This window comes from Salvelinus sp. IW2-2015, unplaced genomic scaffold (genome assembly GCF_002910315.2).
Source record: "Salvelinus sp. IW2-2015 unplaced genomic scaffold, ASM291031v2 Un_scaffold1333, whole genome shotgun sequence".
Lineage (NCBI taxonomy): Eukaryota > Metazoa > Chordata > Actinopteri > Salmoniformes > Salmonidae > Salvelinus > Salvelinus sp. IW2-2015.
Genome location: NW_019942846.1, coordinates 136,158 through 159,013, shown reverse-complemented (window position 1 = coordinate 159,013; position 22,856 = coordinate 136,158). Strand labels below are relative to the sequence as shown.

The 22,856-nt window shown below is 43.0% G+C and overlaps 1 protein-coding gene across 2 annotated transcripts; it reads left to right on the top strand.

The window, feature by feature from the left end:
• Positions 1 to 6,341: 6,341 nt before the first annotated feature.
• Positions 6,342 to 19,051, top strand: LOC112070453 (kelch domain-containing protein 1). Of its 2 annotated transcripts, XM_024137884.2 has the most exons (14): positions 6,342 to 6,455; positions 6,856 to 6,968; positions 7,164 to 7,234; positions 7,859 to 7,976; positions 8,107 to 8,219; positions 8,398 to 8,482; positions 8,591 to 8,674; positions 9,034 to 9,114; positions 9,307 to 9,365; positions 9,490 to 9,599; positions 9,705 to 9,777; positions 9,996 to 10,080; positions 10,332 to 10,384; positions 13,752 to 19,051. In XM_024137884.2, the coding sequence occupies exons 2-14, from the start codon at positions 6,861 to 6,863 to the stop codon at positions 13,885 to 13,887; spliced, it is 1,176 nt and encodes a 391-aa protein (XP_023993652.1). In that variant the 5' UTR covers positions 6,342 to 6,455; positions 6,856 to 6,860; the 3' UTR covers positions 13,888 to 19,051. The 2 variants fall into 2 exon arrangements, with proteins under 2 accessions (XP_023993652.1, XP_023993651.1); XM_024137883.2 differs by lacking the exons at positions 8,107 to 8,219; positions 8,398 to 8,482.
• Positions 19,052 to 22,856: the final 3,805 nt, after the last annotated feature.

The window sequence follows — 22,856 nt, the reverse complement described above, 5'->3', positions numbered from 1 at the left end:
ACACTCCTTCCGTGGCCTCCAACTGCTCTTAACGCTAGAAAAACCAAATGCATGCTTTTCAACCGTTCGCTGCCTGCACCGCCCGCCCGACTAGCATCACACCCTGGACGGTTCCGACCTAGAATATATGGACATCTATAGTACCTAGGTGTCTGGCTAGAGTGCAAACTCTCCTTCCAGACTCATATCAAAACATCTCAATCCAAAATCAAATCTAGAGTCGGCTTTCTATTTCGCAACAAAGCCTCCTTCACGCCCCGCAAAACTTACCCTAGTAAACTGACTATCCTACCGATCCTCGACTTCGGCGATGTCATCTACAAAATAGCTTCCAATACTCTACTCAGCAAACTGGATGCAGTTTATCCAGTGCCATCCGTTTTGTTACTAAAGCACTTATACGACCCACCACTGCGACCTGTATGCCCTAGTCGGCTGGCCCTCGCTACATGTTCGTCGTCTGACCCACTGGCTCCAGGTCATCTACAAGGCTATGCTAGGTAAAGTGCCGCCTTATCCCAGTTCACTGGTCACGATGGCTACACCCACCCGTAGCAAGCGCTCCAGCAGGTGTATCTCACTGATCATCCCTAAAGCCAAAACCTCATTGGACGCCTTTCCTTCCAGTTCTCTGCTGCCTGCGACTGGAACGAATTGCAAAAATCTCTGAAGTTGGAGACTTTCATTCCCTCAACAACTTTAAACATCTGCTATCCGAGCAGCTAACCGATCGCTGCAGCTGTACATAGTCCATCGTACATAGCCCACCCAATTTACCTACCTACCCCCATACTGCTTTTATTTATTTACTTTTCTGCTCTTTTGCACACCAGTATCTCTACTTGCACATGATCATCTGATGATTTATCACTTCCAGTGTTAATCTGCTAAATTGTAATTATTCGATTTATTGCCTACCTCATGCCTTTTGCACACATTGTATATAGATTCTCTTTTTTCTACCATGTTATTGACTTGTTTATTGTTTACTCCATGTGTAACTCTGTGTTGTTGTCTGTTCACACTGCTATGCTTTATCTTGGCCAGGTCGCAGTTGCAAATGAGAACTTGTTCTCAACTAGCCTACCTGGTTAAATAAAGGTGAAATAAAAAAWAAWAAAAAWATATAAAAGAAATGAGAGAAGATTTAAAATAGACAAGATGACCGCGTACACACTGTTGGATTACTTCTACATTCCAACAAACCCCAACAACTAGACATGGAAGTTTAGAAGACGTTTTGTCTTCCATGTCGGGAATTGAGGAAGTATCGCAAAGTAAAGGTTTATGTGTGCCACGCTTAACATTACCTATCTAGCCATTAACACCCATCAGACAGCTGTAATCGTAACTAAAACATCTGACTGCCATAAATCATTCCCCCCATAAACACTGAGTGTACAAAACATTAAGGACACCTTCCTAATATTGAGTTGCAAAATTTTCCCTCAAAACAGCCTCAATTTGTCAGGGCATGGACTTTACAAGGTGTCCCACAGGGATGCTGGCCCATGTTGACTCCAAAGCTTCCCACAGTTGTGTCAAGTTGGCTGGATATCCTTTGGGTGGTGGACCATTCTTGATACACACAGGAGGGAAACTGTTGAGTGTGAAAAACCCAGCAGCATTGTAATTCTTGACACAAACCAGTGCACCTGGCACCTACTACCATACCCCATTCAAAGGCAGTTAAATATTTTGTCTTGCCCATTCACCCTCTAAATGGCACACATACACAATATATGTCTCAATTGTCTCAAGGCTTAAAAATACTTATTTAACCTGTCTCCTCCCCTTCATCTACACGGATCTACTGGATTTAACAAGTGACATCAATAAGGGATCATAGCTTTCACCTGGATTCACCTGGTCAGTCTATTTAATTGAAAGAGCAGGTGTCCTTAATGTTTTGTACACTCTGTGTACACACACATATACAGTACCAGTCAAAAGATTTGACACCTACTCATTCAAGTGTTTTTATTTATTTGTACTATTTTCTACATTGTAGAATAATAGTGAAGACATCAAGACTATGAAATAACACATATGGAATCATCTAGTAACCAAAACAGTGTTAAACAAATCAAAATATATTTTACATTTGAGATTCATCAAAGTAGCCACCCTTTGCCTTGATGACAGCTTTGCACACACTTGGCATTCTCTCAACCGGCTTCATGAGGTAGTCACCTGCAATGCATTTCAATTAACAGGTGTGCCTTGTTAAAAGTTAATTTGTGGAATTTCTTTCCTTCTTAATGCATTTGAGCCAATCAGCTGCGTTGTGACAAGGTAGGGTTGGTATACAGAAGATACCCCTATTTGGTAAAAGACCAAGTCCATATTATGGCAAGAACAGCTCAAATAAGCAAAAAGAAACGACAGTCCATCATTACTTTTAGACTTGAAGGTCAGTTAATCCGGAAAATGTCAAGAACTTTGAAAGTTTCTTCAAGCGCAGTCGCAAAAACCATTAAGCACTATGATGAAACTGGCTGTCATGAGTCCTGGTCTTTATTTAACCTTTATTTACAGACTAGACGTAACATAGTCAATATAGATTAGTATCATATGTTAAGTTTGGTTACGTAAGACAGAAAATTACTTAAAAGGTGCTAAATATGCAGAAATCGCTACTGCCATTTCCTGGTTGCTAAAATGAGAATAGCTCGCATAATTTCAGTTTGTAAAAACAAACAGTTATAGTACAATGATTCTCTGCACAATCTAAACAGCTGTAAAACATATTTTCCATAACCAAAAATATATATTTTCAGCTGTTTGAAGCTGGTGTACAAAACCGAAAGTAAAAGACGCAAAAACAAAATTTAAGAGCGGGACTCATAGAAATAGTGCACATAGAACACATCTACTGCTTCTTAGACTTGCTTTCAATGAGAATGGCAGATCTATAACTCAACATTTATTTGTGAATTTGGTCAGGTCGCCCAAAAAGTTACATATTGCAGCGTTAAGGCAAACACATATTGTACATTTTGCAAATTCGTAACAAATCACACAAATTGTAATTCGTAACATATACAAAAATGGATGATGGACATTCTCAAATTAATACATACCATACGAACGTAACATATTATACTAAATGGAGTATCTCGGATTTACTTACAGAATAATACAAAATGCTCTGAGACCAGGTTGCAGCTGGGGGGCTATGGAAAGTGTGACTCCGTTGGGTTTACATAAAAAGCCGGGGAAAAAATGCCTTTCATCTCTGTCGTTGACTAAGTGAATAACGTGATACGCCTCCTCCTGTAATATTTGATTTAAACGTTTTCCGTTGAAGCTGCTTCACTCTTAGGTATAAAAAGTTATTAGCGTTAGTGTATTTAGCTAGCTCGACCCAACTAATCTGCCACGATGGATATCAGAATTTGGCTTCGCCCAAGTACCCAAACAAAGGAGAAAGAGAGCGATGAGCAGCTGCATCAAACCACCGAGGCCGCCGCCAAGCCCAACAGCGATGATGCTCCCGAGCTGCAGCTAGCTCCATGTACAGAGCCTACCCACCCTTCCACAAGTGCTGCCATAATGGCTCCACAGCCGCCTCCACCCGATGATCTTGGAACAGAGAAGCCAGCCCAGGTTAGCGTAGAATCCTTTAATAACAACTGGTTCATAGGAAGAGAGTGGCTAGAATACTCGGTTACTGCATTTTGTTTTCCCATGTCGAAAGTTCTGTTTTGCTAACGCAGACAAGCTGGGTATTCTAACTGGAAGAATGATATTGATAGTACCAAAGGATTTGCTAGACACGCATCAAGCAAAGAACATTTGAAATGCACTGCACTGTGGAAATAAAAAATAGTTTGAAGTGCTATTGGGACCATCGGTGTCACTTTAAACACTTGTTAATGATCGGCAGCTGGCAAGAAATCGCATGTATTTGTCGGCGATTGTGATTATTGAGTTCCTTGTTTCAAACCAGCAACCACTGAGGGGGACATTGGACGCGATAAGAATCAAGATGGGAGGGGAGCAGTGGACTTTTTCTGTCTATGATGAAATATACTCTCCAAAAAGACGAGGAACCTGCCAAGGTGTTTAGCACCATACCCCATACGTAACACGATATTCAAAATTAAATCATAGCGCTCATGTGAGATTTTCACTGAGGAAAAAGTTAAAAGAAATCTGAGAATCTTGGCACACACTGAAGATATACTGGACCAAGGTTCCTACTGGATGTGAAAATATATCCACTGGACAGTACAGCAGGACAGAGGAAAAGAGACGGTGTAAAAGACTGTTCCTCAGCACGTTGGATGCGGTCATTGGTGAAATGTCAGAACAATTCAGCAAAGGCAACTGTCAACTGGTGGAGGCCCTGTGTGTCATTGACCCAGAGAGCCATTACTTTCTAGATGTAAAGCAACTCCTGGATCTAAGCAAAAAAAAAGTATTTGGTGGAAGCTGAGTTTAGTGTCGAGCTGCAGTTTTTGCAGCCTGAAATCGCCCACTCTAGCTCCAATGAGAACAAATGGACCCCACTTGTTATCCTGTAACGATTCTCTGGGCCTCTCTCCACTATAACGACTGTGCTTTCTGCACTGAAACATGGACTGACTTTGGGGCGTCCACAGCTACATGCGAGAATTCATTTTCCACTTTGAAAAATSTATTCAGTCAGCAGAGTAGAAGCACGCTACACCAGAAGAAAGCTCAACTAATACAATTGGCATTTGAGGGGGATCTTACAAGATTCGGGGAGAATAGAATGATCAATTATTCCGGAAATTCCACAGAGCATCAAGGAAGCTGGAACTCTTTTGAAAAGGTAAGATTGAAACAATCTAGCTGGTTGGTTTTATCAAAATCTTGCTTTATTGTGTAGAGCGCTGTCCATTGTGCTGATAGAGCGCCGCAAGATTGTTTGCCATTGAACTTGTCACTTCTTGGTCAAATGCATTTTTTTTAAAAATTTTATGTTTGTGGTATAGCGTGATAAGCAGAATTCAATTTAATTCCAACGCAAGAACCCAAACGACGCCCCATTTTATTTGGCAAAACAGCTTAGCATGGCTCATATAGATGGTGTCATGCCTTTATCGAGGTGATATTTTGTTTACTAGGCTTACTACTTTGTACCGCTGTTCTGTTCGCAGTTGTCGGTATTCTAAGCCAAACTGCTATACAGTTTTTGTTTGAATGCATAAATAACTAGCCTACTACTTTCAGCATTTAGTTAGCATTATTGTGGTAAGGCAGCTGTGTGTACGGCTGCATTGACATAGGCTGTTTGTGATAGGGTAATTGCCCATCGAAACCGCACTGCTGTAGGGGGCTGTCCATTGTTCTGATACGTCGCAACAGACAGACTACAGATTCCAAAATAACTCAATGATCTCGGAGTCTCAGCATTTGAACGTTGTTTATTATGATTTATTACATGATTCCATATGTGTTATTTCATTATTTAGATGTCTTCACTCTCATTCTACAATGTAGGAAAAAGAAAAAAAACATTGAATGAGTAGGCGTACTACTTTCAGCATTTAGTTAGTATTATTGTAAWTGAAAGGCGCAGAATTCGATATAATTGCAATGCAAGAACACAATTTTTTTTTTGCCCCCTTGGCGAGTTCAACTGACCCTAGTTACTTTATCCTGCCGTCGAGTCTGGGCTAGCATAGCTTCTTGGTATGACACTGACACAACAGACCAATTTGGCTACTAACTAGCAATGCAGCCATTACATTTACTGTAAACAAATGTCAAGAACAACATGATTGACAAACAATAACATACGGTCGAAGCATAAGTCCCCGCATCTTGAAGCCAGCAGATACTTTCGTCTTGACTTTGCGAACCTTCATTTTCAATCCAATCTTCCTTCAACTATCAAACACTTGGTGCTAAATCTTAACTTCCGCCTATAGGCTACATGTTTCGTCACTTCCTCCAAAGCAAAAATTCTACACAAGTTTATTTTTAGTCTGCAGTCTTTGCAATCCGGAATCCTTGGGACGTCCCCATTGAAGTTGAAACGTAAATTGGTAGGGTAAAGGTTAAAGGGGCAGTCAGCAGTTGCTACATGAATTTACATCCATATTAATGATATGTATCCATTGATTCTTGAAAAAGATAACTTTTATAAATGTGTTTTTTTAAACAAAGAAAATGTAAGCAAACACTATATAGCCTCAAAACATGATTAAACTATAATGTTTATATATCATGGAGGGTCAATCCTTGCACCCATAGCTCTGTCTATTAATTTGAGTGATTACATTTCTCCAGCCCCATCCCTAGGCTTTTTACCGAACCATGGGTGGGAACGCCTTTATTGTTTTTAATGCTGATTGCCGATATTAAGTTAGGGTTTAGGTAGGGACGTCCCAAGGATCCCAGATAGTACAAATCACGATTATGTCGAGATTTACTGTTTGAAGTCAGCTGATGTTGTTAAAACACCCCGTATTCACAGACATGTAAGTATATAAATTATTACTTGAAAATGTATTAATTTATTATCCTCCATGTGTTTATTCATCATGTCTCAATAGTATTCTAATATTTACAACACATCAGTGTAGAACGAATACAGAATAAAACAACCATTAGGTTGATTTGGGACAACCTGCCTGAAGCTTATCAGGGCAGGAAAAACTTGTTTTCTCTCAAAGCTGTTGCACTTGATTAAAAACATCTTGAGACGACAGGACGCGACCAATTGTAATTTTTCAATTACCATGCTCTTCTCTTCGCTGTGTTGACAAAAATTAGCAACCCGGATCTCTGAGCAGATTTCTTCAACGATACTATAATGTCCTGACACAGTGATATTTGTTTCAACGTAGCAACGTATCCTATTTTTTTCCCCCTTATTAGCATTCATGGATTCTGCAATTGAAAAGCACTGTTCAGAGCTTGTAGCCCGTGAGCGAAGCGGTCATACGGCTCTAATTGAGAGAAATGTCCTGTACGTGTGGGGAGGCTACGTGGTAAGCAGAAACTGTCAAACAGAAAGCCTACCTGGCTGCAACTGTCTTGACAAGCATTGCCAATGGATAGTGTTATCTTTCATTTATGTTTTGCATTTCACCAACATGCTATTTGGATCGTGAAATAATATTAAAGGATTATGCAATATGTTGATTGATGCCAAATTACTATTCTATGTTACTTGTTTTCTGCAGTCAATTGCTGATGATGAAGTTTTCCTACCTAATGATGAAATCTGGTTATATGACTTAGAAAGAGGTGTATGGTAAGAATATGAATGGAATTTTAACAAAGTAACACATTTCTAAGATCATGAATGGAGAAGTTGATATCTTATGAGAACTAAGCTTGATTTCGAATCATCTACTACATGAAATAAATAAATAAATAACCCTGTCATTGGATTTAGGTTAAACGTTGGGTGAAAAAATTACAAAATTCCCTGACGTCGATGCGTTTTTGAAAATCCAATCAGTTTTCAACATTGATTCAATGTCATCACATAGATTTTTTTGGTTGTTGAAATGAAATGATTCAACTTTTGCACTGAACCAACCCACTGGGCAAAAACTGGTTAAGTAAATTGTTGCGTGGTTGTTTTTTGATGGGTAGACTGTTGAATTCATATCAACCAAATGTAAATCAAAACTAGATGTTGAGCTGACGTCTGTGCCAAGTGGGAAACATTTGAGAGATGTAAACACTACATTTCATAATTATGGAGCTTTGCATTAGAGGTTGTTACATGTTATTTACAATGTTGTTACATAGTTGCTAGAAGTTTATTGGTCAGTGGTTTGTGTTTATATCTGTACTCTATGCTTTTTGTGAATTTTGCGCCCTGCAACTTACATTTCCCTGTTTTGTTTGTTTCTTCTCCATTCTGAAGGGAAATGTGCAGGATGTCAGGAGAGGTCCCGCCCCCCATGTCAGGCACCTGTGGCTGCTCTCTGAATGGAGACATGTACATATTTGGGGGATGCGATGACAATGGCCAGACCAACCAGGTAAACCCAATCAATAGAAAAAGCCCCCTAATGTACAGTACATTTGCACGGATGTGTGAAAATCCTCAATAGCTTACTAAGCCTTACATTGTTTTGTTTACATTTACGTGCTGAAATGGTCTGTTTTCAGCTTTACTGTGTCAATCTTCTGGATGGAAAATATACTTGGAGGAAAGTTAACCATAAGAGTGGCTCCCCTCCCACACCCAGAGATAAGCTCTCTTGCTGGGTTTTCAATGGCAGGCAAGCATTCTTTAAAAAACAAAACAATGCCCATGGCAGTACTGCCCTAATTGGGAAGATTTATAAATCGAACCTTGCCACTTTACTATTGGTGGTGATCTAAAAAATCGTTGGGGGTGCACAGCTACCCTGTAAAACGAAACCCTTGTGATTGGGATATGTTTTGGTTATTCTGTAGGCTCATCTACTTTGGTGGATATGGTCATAAGCAACTTGATGACATCAATAACAACAGAAGCTTCCTTATGGATGAGGCATCATGGGTAATTTTGGCTTATGGGTGCAATTATAGCCAAAGGTATAAATACATTTTCTAGTACTATTAACTATTTTAACTTTATTATATGAATTAGTAATACTGTGCTCTGTAGGTGGATGACATCTATTGGGGATGGAACAATGAAGTCCATATGTTTGACCCAACATCGGCCAGTTGGAGTGAACCACATACCAGTGTAAGACAATACATTGAACGTGTTTATTTATTTAAAAAAAAGACATGATATCATATACAATAAGCAAAAACTTAAGAATGTGCTATGACATCACATGTTTTGAGGAATGGAACATACAAGGCACATATACTTTATTTGTGGATATCTACTGTCTACAGCAGGGGTGTCAAACTCATTCCACGGAGGGCCTAGTGTCTGCAGGTTTTTGTTTTTTCCTTTCAATAAAGCCCTAGACAACCAGGTGTGGGGAGTTCCTAACTAATTAGTGATGTTAATTCATCAATCAAGTACAAGGGAGGAGCGAAAACCCGCAGACACTCGGCCCCCCGTGGAATGAGTTTGACACCTGTGGTCTACAGGGTTGTGCACCTGACCCCAGAGCTGCCCATGCCAGTGTAACACTTTGCCACAAAGGATATGTATGTGGGGGCAGAATAAGGGTGAGAAATTATTAATTTTAACTCCTCTCCATGGTTGCATTGAAACACAGACACAAAAACCCTACAGTGTATTGCTAATAAGATTTGTGGGATTACATCTTTTATTGTACATACAAGTTTAAATATACCTACTTAACTCAAGTTTTTTTGATTTGGTTTGAAAGAAGATCATAATTTTTCTTTCACTTTCAGGAAACCAGGACAAGTGACATTTATTGTCTAGATCTAGAATCATGGACATGGTCTGAAATGTACGCATTAACTGTTCACTCTTTCAAATGCTCAACTTAAAATGGTTACTTTCCTGTTCTATACTGTTATCACAACACGCTTGATTAAATGTTTTTAACTGTTCTTTCAAAATGGCTTTTCTAGAGTACCAGCATCCAATGTGCCAGTGGGAAGGTCGTGGCATACCCTCACTGCAATATCTGACAGCAGTTTGTTTCTATTTGGAGGACTGAGTATAGACTGCAAACCAATGAGTAAGTCATTTACCTGTACAGATTCTAAATCCTACCTCTGTACCTTAATAAGGTCCACGGAAACATGGCATTCGCTTTTCTAAAAAATAAATGATATCTCTCCAGGCGATGGCTGGGTATTTGATGTTGAGACGAAGAAATGGAGAGAGTTTGAGCATCCATACATGAACAAACCAAGGTAGTGCATGTTCAAGTTGTTTGTGTCATGTTTAAATCAAGCTAAATTACTAAACTGGTATTGGATAGCATTACATGTTCCAATCTAAAAGTCTGAGGAATGTACCTAAAATGTGCAAATGATAAAACTGTAAGCACATTGTCTGACCCATAGAGATCCTTTAATTCACTTTATATGTAATTCTATGATCTGACCCTTTATTTATTTTCCACCCTCAGGTTGTGGCACACAGCATGCCAAGGGAAAGACTCTGATGTCATTGTGTTTGGGGGTAGTTGCAACTACATCCTTCTAGTAGACACAGTAAGTATAATGGAAACCACCTTAGAATCAATCTGATTCTATGGAAACCACTCAAGGAACTTCCCTAATCATTCACATTGGATGATTTTACCATTTGTGACAGGAAGGAAATTGCTTGGTATTATGTTAATGTTAAATTATTAAAATTCATAAGCAGATCATTGATGAATTATGGAACACGTATCATGAATTATGGAAGACATGTTTACAATGAGCTGTTATGGTACTGTTTCGTTATCACCTTTCTTCAGGGTCACTGCAATGATGCACTTGTTTTCCAGATCCAGCCCTACCCACTCTTTCGGTAACTAATCAATTATGATAATTCAATGAGTGTCACACCCTGGCCTTAGTTATCTTTGTTTTCATTATTATTTTAGTTAGGTCAGGGTGTGACATGGGGAAGTATGTGTTTTGGGTTGTCTAGGGGTTTGTAGGTTTAATGGGGAAATGTCTTGTCTAGGTGTTTGTATGTCGATGGCTGCCTGGATTGGTTCTCAATTAGAGACAGCTGTGGTTTATTGTCTCTAATTGGAAGCCATATTTAAGGCAGCCATGGGCATCATGTGTTTGTGGGTAATTGTCTATGTTGAACGTTTGTTGCTTGTCTGTGCACTTARGTTATTTAGCTTCACGGTCGTTTGTTGTTTTTTGTTAGTTTGTGTATAGTGTTCGTTTTCGTGTATTTTGCACACGCTGCGCCTTGGTCCAATCTCTCACAAGAAGACGATCGTGACAGAATTACCCACCAATCTAGGACCAAGCGGCGTGTCAAGCGGCAACAGGACCCACCTACACAGGATTCATGGACATGGGAGGAGATACTGGATGGTAAGGGACCTTGGGTACAACCGGGAGAATATCGCCTCCCTCGTGAAGAGCTGGAGGCAGCTAAAGCCGAGAGGAGGCGATATGAGGAGGCAGCACGGAAGCAAGGCTGGAAGCCCGTGAGTACAACCCAAAAATGTATTGGGGGGGGGGCCTTAAAGGGAGTGTGGCGAAGTCAGGTAGGAGACCTGCGCCTACTCCCTGTACTTACCGTGGAGAGCGAAAGTACGGGCAGACACCGTGTTACGCAGTAGAGCGCATGGTGTCTCCTGTACACGTGCATAGCCCGGTTCGGTACATTCCAGCTCCACGTATCGGCRGGGCTAAATTGAGCGTTGAGCCGGATGTCATGAAGCCGGCCCAACGCATCTGGCCACCAGTGCGTCTCCTCGGGCCGGCTTACATGGCACCAGCCTTACGTATGGTGTCCCCGGTTCGCCTACATAGCCCGGTGCGGGTTATTCCACCTCCCCGCACTGGTCGGGCGACGGGGAGCATACAACCAGGTAAGGTTGGACAGGCTCAGTGCTCAAGGGAGCCAGTACGCCTGCACGGTCCGGTATTTCCGGCGCCACCTCCCCGCTCCAGCCCAGTACCACCAGTGCCTACACCACGCACCAGGCTTCCTGTGCGTCTTCAGAGCCCTGTGCCTCCTCCACGCACTAGCTCTATGGTGCGTGTCTCCAGCCCTTTACCACCAGTGCCAACACCACGCACCAAGCCTGCTGTGTGTCCCCAGAGTCCTGTGCGTCCTGTTGCTGCTCCCCGCACTAGCCCTGAGATGCGTGTCCTCAGCCCGGTACCACCAGTTCCGGCACCACGCACTAGGCCTAATGTGCGTCCCCAGGGTCAGCATGCCCTGTTCCTTCTCCCGCACTAGCCTGAAGGTGCGTGTCCTTAGCCCGGTACCTCCAGTTCCGGCACCACGACCCAGCCTGACAGTGCGTCTCAGCCGGCCAGAGTCTGCCGTCTGCCCAACGGCCGCCTGAACTGCCCGTCTGCCCAACGGCCCTGAACTGGCCGTCTGCCCAACGGCGCCGAACTGCCGTCTGCCCAACGGCGCCTGAACTGCCGCTCTGCCCAACGGCGCCTGTACTGCCCGTCTGCCCAACGCGTCTGAACTGTCCGTCTGCCATGAGTCTTCAAAGCCGCCGTCTGTACTGAGCCTGCAAAGCCGCCCGTCTGCCATGAGCCGTCTGGCCAGACAGGAGCCGCCAGAGCCTACGCCAGACAGGAGCCGCCAGAGCCTACGCCAGACAGGAGCCGCCAGAGCCTACGCAGACAGGATCAGCCGAGCCTTCCGCCAGACAGGATCAGCCAGAGCTTCCGCCAGAACAGATCAGCCAGAGCCTTCCGCCAGACAGGACAGCCAGAGCCTCCGCCAGACAGAGATCAGCCAGAGCCTCCGCCAGACAGAATCAGCCAGAGCCTTCCGCCAGACAGGTCAGCCAGAGCCTTCCGCCAGCCAGGATCAGCCAGATCCGTCAGCCAGCCAGGATCAGCCAGATCCGTCAGCCAGCCATGAGCAGCCAGATCCGTCAGCCAGCCAAGCAGCCAGATCCGTCAGCCAGCCAGGAAGCAGCCAGATCCGTCCAGCCAGCCATGTACAGCCAATCCGTCAGCCAGCCATGACAGGCCAAACCGGTCAGCCAGCCAGAGCAAGCCAAGCTCAACGTCAGCCAGACATGAGTCATCCCAGCCATGGAGAATCCAGGCCAGAGCTACCAGCCAGGATTTCAGGCCAAAGCCATGGAGCCTCCACCAGGATCCCAGACCGTCTCAGCCCAGGATCCGCCCTCTCCGGGAAGCTGCCGTCCTCATCCGGAAGCTGCCCCTTATCCGGTCGGCATCTGTCCCCCTTATCCTGTGTCCCTCGTGCGCCCTAGTCCCGGGTGCTGCCCCTTGTCCGATGTGCTGCCCCTTATCGGGTGCTTGCCCTTAGTCCGGGCTGCCCTAGTCGGCGCCTTAGCTTGCTGCCACCCGGTTGCACTTAATCCCAGTGGGTTAAGTGGAGGTCGGCATTTGCGAGGGCCGCTGAAAGCGGGTAGTGACTATGGTGGTGGGGACCACGACCTGCCAGAGCCCGCCGCCCGTGGAAGAGCCACCAGACCCTCCCCTAGACTTTATGCTTGGTAGCCGCCCGAATTCGCCCACCTTAGGGGGGTTATGTCACACCCTGGCCTTAGTTATCTTTGTTTTCATTATATTTTAGTTAGGTCAGGGTGTGACATGGGAAGTATGTTTTGGGTTGTCTAGGGGTTTTTAGGTTTAATGGGGAAATGTCTTGTCTAGGTGTTTGTATGTCGATGGCTGCCTGGATTGGTTCTCAATTAGAGACAGCTGTGGTTTATTGTCTCTAATTGGGAGCCATATTTAAGGCAGCCATGGGCATCATGTGTTTGTGGGTAATTGTCTATGTTGAACGTTTGTTGCTTGTCTGTGCACTTACGTTATTTAGCTTCACGGTCGTTTGTTGTTTTTTGTTAGTTTGTGTATAGTGTTCGTTTTCGTGTTTTTCTCTCTTCCACAATAAAGAGATGTATTTTGCACACGCTGCGCCTTGGTCCAATCTCTCACAAGAAGACGATCGTGACAATGAGGGAGAATCTGTCTCAGCTAGAAGACACTGATATTTTGGAAATCATGTTGACTGATAAAAAAAAWAAAATATTCTATATACAGAAGGGTCCCCATACAAATAGTTAATGGAATGTATTATTTTGCTATTACATAGATGCTATAACACAGTGACAGTTTAGTATAGTAAGCTACAACTACCAAATGCATGCAATGCCCTCTTAGCCTATACTTAAAACGTTTTTGTTTTTTTAAATGTCTCACAGGATATGTGAGGATTACATAGCCAAGAATGTGAAGAACTGCAAGATGCTTGAAAAACAGCTTCCATTTGTGCCTCCAAAACTACTGCCAGCTGTACAGAAGAGAATATCATTTTTTCGGACAACAAAGAAAATATAACATTGTCAGATATAAATATTAAGGGAAATGTTCAGTATTATAAACTAGGGGGTTTGAGTCCTGAATGCTGAATGCTCATTGGCTGACAGCCGTGGTAAAAACATTTATTTTTACTATTTACGTTGGTAACCAGTTTATAATAGCAATAAGGCACCTCTGGGGTTGGTGGTGTATGGCCAATATACATTACATTTTACATTTAAGTCATTTAGCTGACGCTCTTATCCAGAGCGACTTACAATTTGGAAAGTTCATACATATTCATCCTGGTCCCCCCGTGGGGAATGAACCCACAACCCTGGCGTTGCAAGCGCCATGCTCTACCAACTGAGCCACACGGGACCACAGCTAAGGGCTGTATTCAGGCACTCCGTGTTGCATCGTGCTAAGGACAGCCCTTAGCCATGGTATATTGGCCATATACCACCAACTGCCGAGGTGCCGTATTGCTTAAGTAGACTACAGTAAACTGATAATGCAGAGTTCAGACTATGTTCCGCTTATTACTGTTGAGAAGGCCTTCATAGTATGTGGGGCGATTTGTCTTACAAAACATTATTGATTTATTGTCAAATGTCTTACAGTGTATTTTACAAGACATTCAGAAATTATTCAGACCCCTTAACTTTTACCACATGTTATGTTACAGCTATCATTACTTTAACACATGGTCAGTCAATCCGGAAAATTTCAAGAACTTTAAAAGTTCCTTCAAGTACAGTCGCAAAAACCATCAAGCGCTATGTTGAAACTGGCTCTCATGAGGACCCCCACAGGAACGGAAGACCCAGAGTTACCTCTGCTGCAGAGGATGAGTTAATTAGTTACCGCCTCAGAAATAGGAGCCCAAATAAATGCTTCAGAGTTCAAGTAACAGACACATCTCAACATCAACTGTTCAGAGGAGACTGCGTGAAATCCGGCCTTCATGGTCGATTTGCTGCAAAGAAACCACTACTAAAGGACACCAATAAGAAGAAGAGACTTGCTTGGGCCAAGAAACACGAGCGGTGGAAATCTGTCCTTTGGTCTGATGAGTCCAAATGTGGAGATTTTTGGTTCCAACTGCTGTGTCTTTGTGAGAAACAGAGTAGGTGAACGGATGATCTCCGCATGTGTGGTTTCCACCATGAAGCATGGAGGAGGTGTGATGGCGCTTTGCTGGTGACACTCAGTGATTTGTTTAAAATTCAAGGCAAACTTAACCAGCATGGCTACCACAGCATTCTGCAGTGATACGCCATCCCATCTGGTTTGCATTTAGTGGGACTCATTTGTTTTTCAACAGGACAATGACCCAAAACAGCTCCAGGCTGTGTAAGGGCTATTTTACCAAGGAGAGTGATGGAGTGCTACAGTACATCAGATGACCTGTCCTCCACAATCACCTGACCTCAACCCAATTGAGATGGTTTGTGATGAGTTGGACCGCAGAGTGAAGGAAAAGCAGCTAACAAGTGCTCAGCATATGTGGGAACTCCTTCAAGAATGTTGGACAAGCATTCCTCATGAAGCTAGTTGATAGAATGTCAAGAGTGTGCAAAGCTGTCATCAAGGCAAAGGGTGGCTATGAAGAATCTAAAATATTTTGATTTGTTTAACACTTTTTTGGTTACTACATGATTCTGTGTTATTTCATAGTTTATGGTTTTTACTATTATTCTACAATGTAGAAAATAGTAAAAATAAAGAAAAACCCTTGAATGAGTAGGTGTGTCCAAACTTTTGACTGGTACTGTAAGTATTCAGACCCTTAGCTATGAGACTTGAAATTGAACTCAGGTGCATCCTGTTTCCATTCATCATCCTTGAGATGTTTCTACAACTTGATTGGGGTTTACCTGTGGTAAATTCAATTGAATGGACATTTGGAAAGGCTCAAAGCCCGTAACAAAAGGGAGACAACATGGAGATAAAGAATAACAAAATATAATTATTAACTGAAGTAAAGTAAATGCAATTAACAATGGTGTGTGTGTAGTCAGTATTGTAAGTGAGTGGTTGCATGTATACATGTGATAATTAGGTGTGTTGAAGGGTGCCAACGCAAACAAACCAAATAGCCACAACAATGCCACAACCAAAATCTGCCTGTGTCTGAATGGAGAGAGTCTCCTCAATGAATGTGGAAGAGGTCTATTTATCCTGGGACACACCCGGGCCCAGGTGTTTCCCATGTAGCTGACGACCCTCCCAACTCCGCCCACCGACATCCTAATAAGGAAACAAGAGCAAAGAGAAAGAGAATACGGTAGACAGAATGGGAGGGTCGTCCCCCCCCCCATGAAACCGGGGACCAACAAGGACCCCGGAACAACGTACCAGCCTCTGCGTCCCAAATTGACACGGCCTCTGCGTCCCAAATTGATGAGGGGTTACGTGTTCACACTTCCAATTTGCCCCAGCCAACCTCCTCCCCAGACCTCAGCAACCTTTGCGCACAGGAAGCAACGTTTAAGAGAAAAGAAGAACACAAGACCAGGAGGGAACAGACAGCAAAGATAGAACATGACAATACCAAACAATGGTCAGTCACGTAAACATTCAGGAACAGGGCACACAAGAGACCGCATCAGCTACAAACTCCAACGAAAATAACATCTCAGGGTGCTTCCTAATTTTTACAACGTCTCCCAACGATTCATAGTCACTTCCCAACGATTCATAGTCACTTCTCAACGTAACAGAATTTCACGTGCCCTACTCATCAGTGGCACCTGCCAATAGCCCTTTAACAGGTCAAATTTACTCACAAACCTAGCTGCTCCGACTTGATCAACGCAGTCCTCCATCCGAGGAAGAGGAAATTAATCAGGCTTAGTGACACTGTTTACCTTACGGTAGTCCGTACAAAATCTGTTTGTTCCATCTAGTTTTCTGACCAAGATACAGGGAGAAACCCAACTGGAGAAAGAAGGCTCTGCTATCTTACTCTCCAGCATGTATCTGACCTCAGCATCCAGACAACGCAGTTTCTCTGAAGAAACTCTATAGAACCGCTGACGAATGGGGTCAGCATCTCCAATATCAATATCATGTTCTATTAAGTTTGTACGTGTAGGTGTATCAGAAAACAAACCTGGAAATCTCKGAATCAGACCAACCATCTCTTTCCGCCCATCAACAGGTAGAGGAGTGAGAAGGCTGTCTAAAATATCCAGTGTCTCTGAATTTTTCAATCTACCCTGCAGTATGCAATCGTCAGGACCAGGAACATCTTCCCTCCTCATTCACAGACCTAGCCTGAGAAGAACCCAAGGAAATAACGGTATCAGCCAAAAGAACAGGTTACCGTCCTCTGTAGATTCCCACTGTTCAGTCTCAGAGGAACGTGCATAATAGGGTTTTAACAAATGTACATGGCACAGTTGGTGTGCTTTCCTCCGTTCTGGAGTGGCAACTAGATCATTTTGCTCAGTGTACTGGCGCACCACTGTATATGGACCTTGAAACTTGGCTTGAAAAGGTGTTTCCATTGATTTGGAAAAGGTACACACCTGTCTATTTAAAGGTCCCACTGTTGACAGTGCATGTCAGAGCAATAACCAAACCATGATGTTGAAGGAATTGTTCATGGAGATCCGAGACAGGATTTGTGTCGAAGCACAGATCTGGGGAAGGGCAGTGGCAGTTCTAGACCATTTCAACTGGGGGGGCCAAGCTGCGGCCAGTTGTACTGTTAGAGGGGCCAGTTACATTAGACGTTATTGTTGTCATCGTTTTCTTCAGGCATTAGCAGGCAAAAGACCATGTTCATAATCATCATTGTTGCCACTGTCTAATAACTAATGTAAAAATTAATTCATACTCCACATTTAGGGGGGCCACAAGGGGGGCACTGCCCCCCCCCCCCAGAACCGCCACTGGGGAAGGGTACCAAAAAATATTCTGAAGCATTGAAGGTCGCCAAAAACACAGTGGCATCCATCATTCTTAACAATGGAAGAAGTTTGGAACCACCAAGACTCTTCCTAGTGCTGGCCTCCCAGCCAAACTGTGCAATCGGGGGAGAAGGGCGCAGTGGTCTAAGGCATCTCACTCGCCTGGGATTAGCCGGTATAGGCCGTCATTGTAAATAAGAATGTTCTTAACTGACTTGCCTAGTTAAATAAAAGGGCCTTGGTCAGGGAGGTGACCAAGAACCCGATGGTCACTCCAGAGTTCCTCTGTGAAGATGGGAGAACCTTCCAGAAGGACAACCATCTCTGCAGCACCACCAATCAGGCCTTTATGGTAGAGTGGCTAGATGGAAGCCACTCAATAAATACACATGACAGCCCGCTTGGAGTTTGCCAGAAGGCACCTAAAGGATGATGAAACCAAGATTGAACTCTTTGGCCTGAATGCCCAAGCATCATGTCTAGAGGAAACCTGGCACCATCTCTACGGTAAAGCATAGTGGTGGCAGCAACATGCTATGGGGATGTTTTTCAGCGGCAGGGACTGGGAGACTAGTCAGGATCGAGGGAAAGATGAACAGAGCAAACACAGGTCCTTGATAAAAAACCTGCTCCAGAGCGCTCAAGACCTCAGACTGGGGCAAAGATTCACCTTCCAACAGGACAACAACACTAAGCACACAGCCAAGACAACACAGCCAAGACAACGCTTCGGGACAATTCTCTGAATGTCCTTGAGTGGCCCAGCCAGAGCTCGGACTTGAACCTAATCGAACATCTCTGGAGAGACCTGAAAATAGCTGTGCAGCGATGCTCCCCATCCAACCTGACAGACTTTGAGAGGATCTGCAGAGAAGAATGGGAGAAGTTCCCCAAATACAGGTGTGCCAAGCTTGTAGCGTCATAACCAAGAAGCCTCAAGGCTGTAATCGCTACCAAAGGTGCTTTAACAATGTACTGAGTAAAGGGTCTGAATAATTATATAAATGTGATATTTTCCCGTTTTTTATTTTATTTGTAATACATTTGCAAAAAATTCTAAACCTGTTTTTGCTTTGTCATTATGGGGAAGTGTGTGTGTCGATTGAGGGAAAAATAACAATTTAATACATTTTAGAATAAGGCTGTAACGTAACAAAATGTGGAAAAAGTCAAGGGGTCTGAATAATTTCCGAATGAACTGTATATGATGACTATGAATGGATGTGTATTCTGCCTGCAACAAAAGGAAAGGCATTTTAATAAAGAAGACTGTTGTAATGTTTGATATCATTCCTAATTTTTACAACTTCAACTTTGCTTAGGCCACCACCCCAAATGGTTATAATAACATATAAACCTTTTGATGAGTCATAAAAATGTTAATTCACTGAAGTCAGAGAGGCTGAAGTTATTATTATTACTTTTTTCGCTTTTTAGACAAACGTCACGCAATTGGATGAGCCCCTTTCCTGGGCCCAGCACCTGCCTTGTTGCCATGGTTTTGTCAGAGCGAATGCTCTCTTAGTGTGGTGTTTTGGGAAATGCATTTTACATCTTCGACCGTTGTAGGAAAATGCATCACTAAAACCTAAATTCCTAAACATAAATTCCATCGCTATCTGGAAATCGGGCCCTGAGGTTATTGGTTAAAAAAAACTATTACTGGAAAAAAGATGGCAGCCTGTGTAAACGCAACCAGTAACACTCCCATGTCTTCAGTATCTATTTCAGAGTTCTTATAATTGTTATTCATATTCTTCTTTCTACAAAAGGGGAAAGGTTACATCTCGTGTGTTTAGCTTTACTTACCTTGTGCTGTTACATGTTGAGGGTGTGGAACAGCTCACCATTTGAGCATAGCTTCTACAACTGCAAAGTGCTGTACTCAGACCATGCCAAGAGGGTCAAGTCTGCTTGAAATATCAAAGAGCATTAGTCACACCAAAATAAATACTTCAACTTTAAAGAATTGTATTACTGTTATCTTAATTTTCTTGAACATTGTATTACTACAAGGTGTAACCAGATGATAATGGAATTCTAAATCTCCAAACATAATCTAATTGAGACAAGGATAGATTGAGACAAGGATAGGATGGTAACTTTAATTTCTTTAAATCTTGTACCAATATAGTAAAATGTAATTACATTTTTGGAATCTGCAAACGAATGTTTTATATACACAAAAGCACCTTTTTAAACCAGACAAACATACATTATATACTACTTCTTGTAATTTTTGGTCTCTCAATCTGTAACACTGATATGTGCGAAACACACCTGTAGAGAAAATGCCTGAGCATATGTTCGATCAGTGGTCACATGACAAGCAGTTCTAAGGTACGTGTCGGGTACAATGTCCAAAGTGTCCATACTGTCCTTGACATTACACTACACTGGCTGGTCACCATTTCCTTCAGAGTTACACCAAAAGCACTGCCACGGAAAAGTGAAGGGGCCTTATCATCTCAGGCCTTGCTGAAGGCATTGGTCTAGGAACTCAGAGTAACACGATAGGGAGCAAAAGTGGTGATGCACTGGCACATCTGTGCCTCCCATGTCATCTACCAATACCACAGTGTGAGAGACGAGATGCAGATTCATGCTGACTGCCGTTTTGATGTAGTTCACACTTGACAAAGGTGTGCAGGGTTGAGATGAGGCCCATATGGGATTCTTTGTGGTGTAAACGCAAAACAAGAGAAGTAGGTTAGGCTAAACTATTATATAACACCTTGCATGATACTACAGGTGATCCTAGACTTCAAAACTAGGTAAAAACATTTTATGGGTGAAATGTTGAAATTAATAATTGAACTAACCTGATGTTGGCCACAACCCTGGATGCCATCTCCTGCAGTTTGAGGGGGAAGGTGAGCTGGATGGTGTGGCCCAGGGGGTTGGGATGGGCAAACAGATTACCAAACAGGTCCAGGTTCAAGAGTTAACTTTCGGAAGTCCCCTGGCAGCACGGCCAGCTGTTTGTGGGCTGCTGACAGAAAGCGCAGCTTGGAGATATGGCCGATGTGAAAGGGCAGCCACACCAGTTTGTTGTCGTCCAGCTTGAACTTGATCAGCTCTCGCAGCTGGCAGAACTGAAGCGGCAGGGCCTGTTCTGACTCAGGTCTAGGTGTTGAAGGGTTCGCTGCAGGCTGGACAGGCAGAGGGCATCACTAATGGTCGCTAAAGTGGTTGATTTGAAGCAGTGGTTCCCAAACTTTTTTGAGTCCTGTACCCCTCCCTTCAAACATTCAACCTCCAGCTGCGTACCCCCTCTAGCACCCAGGGTCAGCACACTCTCAAAGGTTGTTTTTTGTCATCATTGTAAGCCTGCCACAATGAGTTGTCACAACCCGGCTCGTGGGAAGTGACAACGAGCTCTTATAGGACCAGGGCACAAATAATAATCAATAATTTTGCTCTTTATTTAATCATCTTACATATAACACCTTATTTGTTTATTGAAAATTGTGAATAACTCCCCACAGTTTAATGAGAAGGGTGTGCTTGAAAGGATGCACATAACTCTGCAATGTTGGGTTGTATTGGAGAGCGTCTCAGTCTTAAATAATTTTCCACACACAGTCTGTGCCTGTATTTAGTTTTCATGCTAGTGAGGGCCGAGAATCCACTGTCACATCGGTACGTGGTTGCAAAGGGCATCAGTACATTAACAGCACGGTTTTCCAAGGCAGGATACTCTGCGCGCAGCCCAATCCAGAAATCTGGCAATGGCTTCTGATTTAAATTAAATTTTCCCAGAACCGCTTGTTGCAATTTCGATGAGGCTCTCTTGTTCTGATATCGGTAAGTGGACTGGAGGCAGGGCATGAAAGGGCTAACGAATCCAGTTTGTGTTATCCCAACTGACCTAAAACAGGGAATTTTTATTAGGATTAAATGTCAGGAATTGTGAAAAACTGAGTTTAAATGTATTTTGCTAAAGTGTATGTAAACTTCCGACTTAAACTGTATCTACAGTACTAAATCCATGTGTATTGTTAGGTTCAAATTTTTCTGAGTAAATAACTCACGGACACTAGAGAAGCTTCACCAGGTTTAATTCTTGCCAAAGGGTCGACACAGCTCTATTCAGACAAAAAAACATTTCACACAAGCACTGATATTTGACCCTTTCTCCTCGGCTGAGTCTCCTCCTACCCATCTGTACAAACATCGTTCTTTACTGCTAGGCAGGACACTAGTGATACGGGCCAGAAACTTATATTTCTCCCTTAAGGTGACCTGACCTGACCTCAACCCCCCTCCATCACTAATCCATGGCTCTCTCCCCTTATCAATGCCTGCTGACTTCCTCCCGTCCTCCTGTCCACTAACACCGTTAGTTCCCTTATATACTGCAGACAAGTCATATTTGTATGATTTAGCTTCTTCATCATTCATAATGAATTAATGTTTGCTTCATTCATATGACCAACCAATACCTTAAGAGGCTTTTTCTCTCTAAACTGAGACCTTGAAACTGAGATATGCTTCGTTCTCAAAACATGGTCTGGGCGTACAGCCCAATTGCAGATACTGATAGGTGAGGATTCGTTCAATCAGTCACTTGCATGAACACAGAAATTGGTTATTAGAACAGCACATCAATTTAACACATAAATTAGTTATTAGAAAAGGACAAGTATAACATTTCCATCACACTACCTCCTTGCCTTTGAGCTGTTGTCTGTGCCCAATAATGTTTGTACCATGTTTTGTCCTGCTACCATGTTGTGCTGCTACCATGTCAAATCAAATCAAATTTTATTTGTCACATACACATGGTTAGCAGATGTTAATGCGAGTGTAGCGAAATGCTTGTGCTTCGTATTGTCTCAAAGCGAGCAAAAAGTTATTAGCCTGTCTGGGAGCAAGACATCCTGGTCCGCGACGGGGCCGGTTTCTTTTTGTAACCGTGATTGACTGTAGACCCTGCCACATACCTCTTGTGTCTGAGCTGTTTGAATTGCGACTCTACTTTGTCTCTATACTGGGACTTAGCTTGTTTGATTGCCTTGCGGAGAAACTAGCTACACTGTTTTGTATCGGTCATGTTTCCGGTCACCTTGCCCTGGTTAAAAGCAT